Source organism: Tachypleus tridentatus, chromosome 12 (genome assembly GCF_004210375.1).
Source record: "Tachypleus tridentatus isolate NWPU-2018 chromosome 12, ASM421037v1, whole genome shotgun sequence".
In the NCBI taxonomy this organism is placed as follows: Eukaryota; Metazoa; Arthropoda; class Merostomata; order Xiphosura; family Limulidae; genus Tachypleus; species Tachypleus tridentatus.
Genome location: NC_134836.1, coordinates 35,441,389 through 35,451,947, shown reverse-complemented (window position 1 = coordinate 35,451,947; position 10,559 = coordinate 35,441,389). Strand labels below are relative to the sequence as shown.

At 33.1% G+C, this 10,559-nt stretch overlaps 1 protein-coding gene across 7 annotated transcripts; it reads left to right on the top strand.

The window, feature by feature from the left end:
• Positions 1-658: 658 nt before the first annotated feature.
• LOC143235825 (uncharacterized) lies at positions 659-9,855 on the top strand. 7 transcript variants are annotated; one of them, XR_013019379.1, is made up of 5 exons: positions 659-700; positions 1,575-2,323; positions 4,928-5,076; positions 5,764-5,929; positions 8,530-9,855. XR_013019379.1 is itself a non-coding variant. In XM_076474039.1 (4 exons), the coding sequence occupies exons 2-4, from the start codon at positions 1,584-1,586 to the stop codon at positions 8,673-8,675; spliced, it is 1,035 nt and encodes a 344-aa protein (XP_076330154.1). In that variant the 5' UTR covers positions 659-700; positions 1,575-1,583; the 3' UTR covers positions 8,676-9,855. The 7 variants fall into 7 exon arrangements, 5 of the variants coding, with proteins under 5 accessions (XP_076330154.1, XP_076330153.1, XP_076330155.1 ...); XR_013019378.1 differs by lacking the exon at positions 659-700 and adding an exon at positions 738-841; XM_076474039.1 differs by lacking the exon at positions 5,764-5,929.
• Positions 9,856-10,559: the final 704 nt, after the last annotated feature.

The following is a 10,559-nucleotide window of genomic DNA, read 5'->3' as shown; positions in this document are numbered from 1 at the left end:
CAACAATTAAACCATTGTTTAAAATAATCAGCTGGAGAATGAAGAATTGCTGTTGTTAAAGTAAGCAATCTGTGCTTCAAAGAATGGTAGTTATTAAAAAAAAAAAAGAAGGAATTGGTTTAACTGTATGACAATAAAATGTTACTTTTAAGAAGCCACCCAGTGGCTCAGCGATATGTCTGTAGACTTACAGCGCTAAAATCCTGGTTTCGATACTCAGGGTGGGCAGAGCACAGCTCACTCATTGTTTAGTTTTGTGCTTATTTCAAAACAACAACTTTTATGATTCGACTGTACGCATAACAAGCAATTTGTATTTATAATAACCAACTATATAATAATTATTACCTGTTATTTTAAAACAATGAAGCTACATAGCAATAATAAAAAAGAACGTATTAATCAAACAATGAGAAACAATGAAATCTACGTGCAGATGAACCTAAAGTATATTATGTTGATTAAAATGAAGATTGAGATATATCTTAAGCCATAAACTATATAGTAAGCGGTTTTACTTTTAAGTTAAATTACCTTGTTCATTGTATATCACGACTTTTCATATATTTTTATAACGAGCACTGGGTTTAGTTATTATTTTTTTTATAAGATCAACTGGCTGTTGTTTTGGTTTCGGTTTCGATTGTCACTCCGTTCGGGGAACTGAGCGCTTCGTTACTGAGTTATATCACTTGTGGTGGTACGTACAACCTTTCGTTAGAATATTCCAGAACTTAGAGTAATCGTATCGTCCGTGAAGTCAATTAAGATGTTAAGTTTACGTTAACATCGTAAATTGTATGCACCGAACAGATAGGCAACTTCAATTGTTATGGTTACTGTAACATATTTTATATTTATCTCTAATATAATGTTTTGATTGGACATTTATTACTGTTACTTCAGTTGATTGTATTTTAATTTTATATGTATGTGTGTTAAATTCATTTATTAACTTTGCAGTTTTCACATTTAAGAATATTATTTTTAGACTACGTTTATTCTACTTTTGTTGCTTTGTGTACATTATATATAAATATACGTATCGTATAAGGTGAGTAATTACGTTTGTCAAGAATTTAAATTTATTATATTGCAAAAATAAATAAGGTTAGGGTTAGAATTTGATAGAATGCCTTGGTTTACTGAAACATAAACATATATATAATAAAGTGATATTCTAAAATTTCATCAGCTTTGGGTGTATAAAAGATATATGTGGTGATTTGTTAGGATTCAGTAGTTTATCATGGCTTGCTATATACGAAGTGATATGTTAAAATGTTAGAGTTTATTATGGTTTACTCAAATATATATGAAGTGATTTGTAAAAAAAAAAAAAAAATCCAATCTCGTTTGATTAGTGTATTTATCACAAATAGCCACTGTACACCATAGTTTTTTCATATATTTCCATGTAAAACGTTTAATATAAAGATACTATGTAGGTGATTAGTACAGTAATAAGTCGTCTCACACACATCAGTCTTTCTACTTCTAGTTAGATACAGTTGTTTATTTAGGGAAGCATATTTGTAAATTTCGTGTTTAATATGTATAACAATTTTTTGCAGATTGGAAAGATGATAATCTTGTTTCTGCTTATGGCTTTTTTTGTTCATCATGGAAGATTTGGTTCTCCTTGCCCTAAAGAAGACATCTCTCCGTGGTTCTGTGTCAACACACCAACTTCTCTTCAAGAAATTTACACTACTTTTATCTGCAATAGACACAAGTGTAAAGGTCGTCTTGAGAAAGTAGCTGGGCATTACGTTATCGACAGGATTATGATTTCTGATGTGAAGAAAGGTAAAAGAAGTAAAGACCACGGTGTGGTCAGCCTTCCACCAAACTGGCTGTGGACATCCCGAGTTCGTGAATTGGACATTCGTAGTACTCCATTGTCAGGTTGTTTTTTATGCGATAGTCCATTGGGTGGACAGGAATATTACCTCAACAAAATTACTGTTTCTAACTGTTTTCTCAGTGGAAAGGTTTGTACTGATTGTAAGAAAAGTCAAGTTTTTGATCATGATCACACCACTGCAGTGGATATAACAGGTCTTACACACTTACGAAGTTTACGAGTGCTCGATTTTTCCTTCAATAAACTGAAAGAACTCTCCAATACATCTTTTCCTTCTGGTTTGGCCAGTTTGAAAACATTGGTGCTATCTCACAACATCATATTCGATATTTCAAGCAGAACTTTTACCCAACTTCCTTCCCTGGCTGAACTGGATCTTTCACACAACCAGATAAAGAATCTCAGCAGAGACATGTTTTCTAGTCCTAACTTTAATTTGAAAGTACTAAACGTAAGGTGAGTTTACCTATGCTTAGTTGAATTATACTTTTAGTTGCTTATCAAGTTGGACAGTTTTATATTGTGAAAATAGCATGTAATGACAGAAAGCACCTCAGTTCACTTCCGTTAGTTGGTTGTTATATCACGTGTTGATGAAAAGTCACTTCGAATGCTTGCGAGATCACTCTCAAAAATTAACGAAAAGCACAATATATGTCAATGTTATATGTATTTGAAAACATTTGAAATGACGTGTATTTCTCAATTGAATCTATTTTCAAAATAATGCATCACGATCACAAAAATAATACAAAGGAATTATTTCACAGATAACGAAGTAGTTAGGAAATAAGCTAATAAATCTAGCAACTATTTTAAAAATGATTAAATAAATTGATTATGAACTTGTAAAAAGTTTAATATAAGAGAAACAATAATTTAATGTATTTATTTCCCGCATTATGAAGACTAATTCTTTGTCTAGAAAATATGAAAAGTCCATTGAATTACATAATTTCGAAAGAGTGATAAAAGCATGTACAAATGCGATCCTTAGATAATGATATAAAATACCAAGCACGTTTTCAGATCTACGGAAGGCATTTGATACAGTATCACATCAAATAAAACAGAAGTCCTAGGAATACAAGTCATTGCATTGAAATGGCTTAGATCATATTCATATAAAGGTGTTTTGAATTGAGCACAAAGCTACAGAATGGGCTATCTGTGCTCTGCCCACCACAGGTATCGAAACCCGGTTTTTAGTGTTGTAAATCCACAGACATACCGCTGAGCCACTGGGGGGCACCTAATGGAAAACATACTGTAAAAATAAAAAATAGCTTTAGTGATGTGAATATATGTATGTTTATGTGCATAATTTATTGAGACAGGAACTTTTCTAAAGCTCAAAGAAAAGGTGTAGTAGTTCCAATATACATTACGTAAATTATAGATGTATTTCATTATTATCTGTATTTTGTAAAATATTAGCAAAAATTATGAAAAGCAAGTTGACTCGATTTGTAAATTAAAACATTTCTCTAAAAATGAGTATAAAATTAGGAAAAGTTTAAACACAGTAGAAAGATTCTTAAATATTTGTATTTGTGATTTTACAAGTTATTAAACTGATACAAACTATCGGTAGTATTTCTAGATCTAGAAAAAGCGTTTGATGAAGTTCATAGAGTGGAATCGATACTTGGATTTTAACGTTGTTAGTCTGTAATCTTACTGCTGCAACACCTGGAATAAAGAAACATTGTAGTAAAATAGTTTATATTATATAAACAAATACAATTATTAAAAATAAACCTAGTGATGTGAATACAACAAAACAAAACATGACTACCGACAAGATTCTGAATTTGACCTTCTTTTATGATATACATAAACGATTTAGTAATGTAAATTTAAATCGTAAAATCATTACGTTTCCATATGAAACATTAAAATATAAAGATTTTTTTTGTTTGCCGCTTTTCACGAAAAGTACACAACAGTTCCTCCGCTGGTACTGCGGTAAGTCTACGGATTTACGACGCTACAATCAGGGGCTCGATTCCCCTCGGTGGACTTAGCAGATAGCCCGATGTAGCTCTGCTATAATAAAACACGTACACATACACACACTACTTAACCTGCGATATATGTATCTAATTTTGAAATACCATATTGCACTTAATTAACACCCTATGGAGTCGTCGCAAACTGTAAAGAGGTGGGCTAATTATACTATTTGTGCAGTTCCGGATTCAGTTTTTCACATGTGATTTGTTGTTACTAAATATGTGTGTATGTATTTGTTTTCCATATCAAAATAACCGTAATAAAAATGGATTATGCGTTCGATTACTACTGCTGTCACACAAGGTAAGCCTTATAAAAATCAGTGACATTATAGATAATAGATTATATAAAGGTGTGATTTGTTGATTTCAGTGTTACTAAATGTGTGTGTGTGTATTTGTGTTTCAAATCAAAATAACGATAATAAAAATGGATTATGACACACAAGGTGAGCTTTACAAAAATCAGGGACATTTTAATAATAGACTATATAAAAGACAACTAATCAACATCACTCACTGTCTACTCTTGAGATACTCTTTACCAACAATTAGTGGAATTGAAAGTCGCATTGTCAAGGGTGAGCATGTTTGGAATGTTGTTTTGTTTTGTTTTTAATTTTGCGCAAAGCAATACGAGGTGTATCTGCGTTCTCTGTCCTTAATTTACCAGTATAAAACTGAAGAAGAGGCAGTTAATCTGAGGGTTGAGGGTTTTAATTCCCGTCACACCAAACATGCTTGCCCTTTCAGCCATGGGAGGGTTATAATGTTTCGATCAATCCCACTATTTGTTGGTAAAAGAGTAGCCTCATAGTTGGCAGTGGGTGGTGGTGATGATTAGCTGCCTTCCCTCTAGTCTTACACTGCTAAATTAGGGATGGTTAGCGCAGATAGCCCTCCTGTAGCTTTGCGCAAAATTCAAAACAAACCAACGTTTGGCCTTCCTGTAAGGTTGTCTATTAAGATACCTTTAAAGAGACTTAAATAACAGTTTTATGCACCAGTCTAATTCATTTTTAGTTATCTAAAATTTTTTTTTTAGTTGGAACAAACTGTCTTTATTACCGGAAAACATATTCTCGCTCATGTTTAGTCTACATGAAGTAGTTCTCAACAACAATTTACTTCAGTTTCTACCATCAACAACCTGGAACCATGCTCCGACTGGTATCCACAAGATTGATGTGACTGGTAAGTATCTTTTTCTGATTGTCAAAGGGCAATTTGTGAGGTCATTGTTCACTGGGGATCTCTTTCCGGACAAGGTTTTTGAATTGATTTATTATAATTTGTAATTTACAGTATTACTGAATCCTATAATTATGGTAACTGTGTAGAAGAAATAGGAGTTACCAACACTGATAAATTGTGGCTTTGAGTCTCGCTTAACCTTTCGTGAACAGAAAAGACGAATGGGTGCAGGTAATGAAGAGAAAGGGCTAAAATGAACGAATGTAGCATTCCCCTCTAGAGTGGTCTGCTAACTGGAAGTTCCCTTTAGAGTGGTCTACTTACTGGAGGCTCACGGATATTGAGTTAGAGAATGTGTTTCGAAACGTTAAAATAAAAACAGGAAATAATTGTATAAACTATAAAAACGTTTATTTCGTCCGCAAACACAATATAGTACAACAAACGTAATAAAACAATTAAGTGTTTCACGTGGATGTGTGTCGAACTGGTGAGTGATGTGTGAGCAACCGTCATTTGTTTCTTTATCAGTTCAAATGGAATCGTATACTTGTAAATGAAACTACGAACAAATAAATCTACAAAATCTAAGTACAAATATCACAGACAAATAAACTAAATGAACAAAACAAGGTCCGAGATAAATTTGGATTTCACTAAAGCTTGCTCAAATGTTTAACTTTCTAGCTAAGCCAAACGAATATTGAGGACTTTGAAAATCAGAGTCTGTGATGGCCCAGTATTGTGTTAAGATTCCACGAGAACCGTGAAAGTTCTCGAGACCTTCAAGTAAAAGTCAAAAATAAGATGCTAACCAAGAACGTGAAGTCTACTAACATCTGGAACTTTTGGGGTAAGCCTAACCTTATGTATAAAACAACACAAAATAAAGCGAAAGTTAACTCTGATCCATCTTTAATGAGTGGTCAGTGTGTTTATAGCGTGCATAGGGCATGACTCTCCGAACTGTTATCAGATTCTTTTGAAACTGTCCCAAATTTCGTTATAAGTTACTTTTTTCTTGAAATAACTCGATAACAGTTAATTAGGAACACATGTGAAAGTCTCTTGCGAAAGAGAAAACTGGGTAACTGATTAAAGTGTATTACTACATCCAAACTAAGGATAAGTTTTTCGGTATTAACTAAAAAAGTAGAGAACACACAGTACAGTCTCGTACTACAATTTTATACGTTGTACATGCTATCTGTAGAACGCACTACGATTGCCAGTTATTCTGATTTTTGCAAGTTAATTACATACAATGCTTCTGGAAGATTGTAGTGTAATCAATAAAATATCTTCCAGTATCTTATAAAGACTATGCCACCATGAATGTAAGCTATGGTTATGACGAAAGGTAGTTTTACTAGTAACTCGAAGTTAGAAGAGATTCTAATAATGTGGCCAGTCAACGCGCATCATCTTGTTAGATAGTACTGTATATACCGAACTGGATTACAAATATATATATATATATATATATATGATTCGATTTGATTGTTTAAACTATACTAAAGTAATTTTTCCCACTGTTTCGCTGCCTTGTGTTATACAAATATCATAAGCTAACCAACTCTATAACACAGTGTAAAAGGTATTTTTACTGATGTCCCGCAGTGAGTCAGCAATATATTTATGGACTTACAATACCAAAATATGGGATTCGATTATCCATGATGAACAGAGAACAGATAGCCTATTATGTATATTTTCGTTCAAACAACAGATTCAAATAAAATAAAAAAGATTTTATAACAATTGGCGGGCGACATAACATAACCAGATGGTTAAGGCACTTGACTCGTAATCCGAAGATCGCGAGTTTGAATCCCCCCTGCACCAAACATGCTCGCTCTTTTAACCGTAAAGTCGTTTTAATGTGACTGTCAATCCCACTTTTCTTTGGTAAAAGAGTAGCCCAAGAGTTGGTGGTGGGTGGTGATGACTAGCTGCCTTCCCTCTAGCCTTACACTGCTAAATCAGGGACGGCTAGTGCAGATAGCCCTTGTGTAGCTTTGCGCGAAATTCGAACCAAACTGATACAATTGGCACGTTTAGAGAAACATAAAAGGTTGACATATAAAAACGTCGAACCTAACTCGCACTAATCGTGTCTGTATTTCACAACTAGGCCCGGCATGGCCAAGCGTGGTAAGGCGTTCGGACTCGTAACCCGAGGGTTGCGGGTTCGAATCCTGGCCGCACCAAACATGATCGCCCTTTCAGTCGTGGGGGTGTTATAATGTGACGGTCAATCCCATTATTCGTTGGTAAAAGAGTAGCCCAATAGTTGGCGGTAAGTGGTGATGACTAGTTGCCTTCCCTCTAGTCTTACACTGTTAAATCAGGGACGGGTAGCACAGATAACCCTTGAGTAGCTTTGCGCGAAATTCAAAACAAACAAACAATTTCACAACATACCTGTTGGTTCAAGCTTGCACTTAGGATACAACCTTTACACATTGAAAGCACATTTTTCTATTTTAATTATAAATTTTAACCTGAACATGTCTATACTGAAATAAATGGAGGCAGGAAAACTATTTATTTAAAAAAATGTGTTCTCTAAATATATAAATATTAGAAGACAGACCCCTACAGTTACCGAAAACCTATGCAAAGTTTTAGGCTGTTCGAATGTGTTTACTGTATCATCTGTATGTTTATGTATTCTATGAAATATACGTTACCTGCAAGGAACCAAGTTTTAATACGATTAAGCGCCGCGGCATGTTTTTGTATAATTTACACATTATCTCATAATCATTTGTTTACTTTTTAATCATTGCATTAAAAAAATGCTTCAGTATAACCAGATTCGTACTTCTTGACTTTTTTTTTTTTTTGATTAATTGGCAAGTCGTATCAGCTGAGCCCATCAGCCTGAAAGCTTATGCCGTATTTTATAAAATAAATTGTTAAATTGATTTTGTCGGTGTAAGTGTATAAATTGTGTCGTATATCTACTTAAATCTTATTAAGTTATATTTTGCTTGAGGAAAGGGTTTATTTGTTTGCTTTTGAATTTCGCACAAAGCTGCACGAGGGCTGTCTGCACCAGCCGTCCCTAATTTAGCAGTGTAAGACTAGAGGGAAGGCAGCTAGTCATCACCACTCACCGCCAACTCTTGAGCTAGTCTTTTACCATGCAGGGACTTTTTTTTTTAGGAATGGATTACATAATTTTAATCGTTGTCGCATCACAATGTATACTTTTTAGTTTTCAGCGTAATTTTGCCTCTACAGTTCAGCAGTGAGCTTGAGGAGTTATAACGGTTAAAATCAGGTTTCGATGAGTATAGTTTTACGCTTGACAACAAACACACAAAGATGATTCTCAACAATCCTCGGATGCACAGTTTTAAATTTTGACAGCTAAATGTTAGGCACTGTTTCTGTGGCATTGTTCCTTGTCGTTGTGTTAATACCAGAATAACGTTTGTGTTTCAGGCAACTTCCTTATTTGCGACTGTCACATAAAGTGGATAAAAACAAATCTGACTTCGAGAACAAGGCTACATGGGTTATGCAGCGCCCCCTGGAATATGATAGACAAATACTTGAGACATGCAGCTGGAATCATGGTCTGTGAATGACAAAGAAGAGATAATTCTCTTTTAATTACAATATCCATAGTTTCGTTTTTATCAATAGCAGAAATTTTTAGTGGTTAGTGTTGTCGGAATATTTATATAAACGTTAGGAAATAGTTTTTTGTAGATACAAAGTTGTATTTATAGTGAGGTTTTCAATTCACGAAAGTGTTATATATGTTATATCTTCATTCTTTAATATTTTTTCCTTTAACCCAAAATTATACAACTGAAGAAAGTTTTAAAATCTTATTTCGTCACTGTTACGAACAAATACAACAAAAGAAAAATAACTATAACATGCTAAAACAAAAATGCAACCAAATGTTTCAACAGATGCAACAAAAGCTGAAACCTTACCAGAAGCAAAGTAACCAAATTTTTGCAAAAGAGAAGGTAAACGTTTAAAACTAATAAGCAGGAATATACAAAAAATTAATAAATAATGCAAGTAGCGTTTCAGAATAAGGTTATAGATGTGGCAAACTGAAAATACAATGCAAACTATATTTTGTAACAATTTGTAAACTGAAAAATAAAACAAAATATTTTTTGCAAACAAAGTTAAACCACCAGATCTTACAATATTCAAAACCGAACAACACGAAACTTTTAGAACAGATTATCCAACCTACAGAAAACGACTCTTTTTGTAATTTCTTTAACGTAGAAAACTGTAATCTGAAATCATAGATAATAAATTTGTGTATATAAAAATCAAGTAACTTGTGGCAAATACAAACATAAATATGAAATAATATTTTTTTACACACCTCTGATTTGAAGTATGTTGCGAGTAAGTTAAAAAGAATATGTGATCTCCTATCACGAATATTGATCCTGCTGAAGTCAGTTGTTCCAGTCACAACAAAATGATACACCGTTTTACACACATAACTATAAACGGGTATACGCAGTATTGAAATCCTAATGATTTTAATCAAAGCTAGCCAAAATAAATATTGTTTTGTAACTTTTTACTACTTAAAATGTTGCTATTTGCCTTACCCATATGTTAGTATTTTCACTTATTAAGTAACTTAAAATCTCATATTGCAACAATATTTCTTATATCACTTGTTTATTTTTATATATTTTGAGTAGTTGTTACGTTTATAGTTTGTTACTATTTGTTTTTCTTATGTAACCTAACTTACAACACTGAATAAAGAAGTTTCTAAAATAAGATTGTCTAGTCTGCATTTAGTTCGGTTAACATACCACTTGGAAATTTCTTTGTTTTCCTTGTTTAAATCGGAGTATGTTCGAAGCAACAGAACTCTTGTGATTGAGGTAAACGCAAAACAACTTAAGTACTTGTGCTAACGATAAAGCGTTAGAAATTTACGATTAATTAGAAGTTTATATGAGGTGCAAGAAAAATTAAATGTTGTTTAGTAGCTGGCAAAATCAGGAGGCGACAATTAGAGATAGGAAGTTAATTCGGGGCAGTATGGTAATATACTATAAGGAAGACAGCTAGTCAATATCACCTGCTATTTCCTCTTTAGATACTCTTTACCAACGATTAGTTGAATTGACAGTCACATTATAAAGAGCATCTTCGGGACTGGAATTGAATTAAAAATTACTTGTGAATAATAGGATATTAGTTTTTGAAGACAAATTACCCATAAATTTAACTGAAAGATATATATATTTAATTGTTTGGAATTGTGTGATCATGATAATGGGTACATAATTAATAATTGTGTTTTAACTTCAAAGGGTAAATATTGAAAAGGAACAGGTGAGATATAACTAAACGTTGATGTGAAGTGGATAACTTTATATTCCATAATTGCTTGAAAAAGTGCAAAACCGACCAGTTTAGTGATTGACTTCTTTTGATTAATTGACCAAAACAGTGAAATTAATTAACTAATA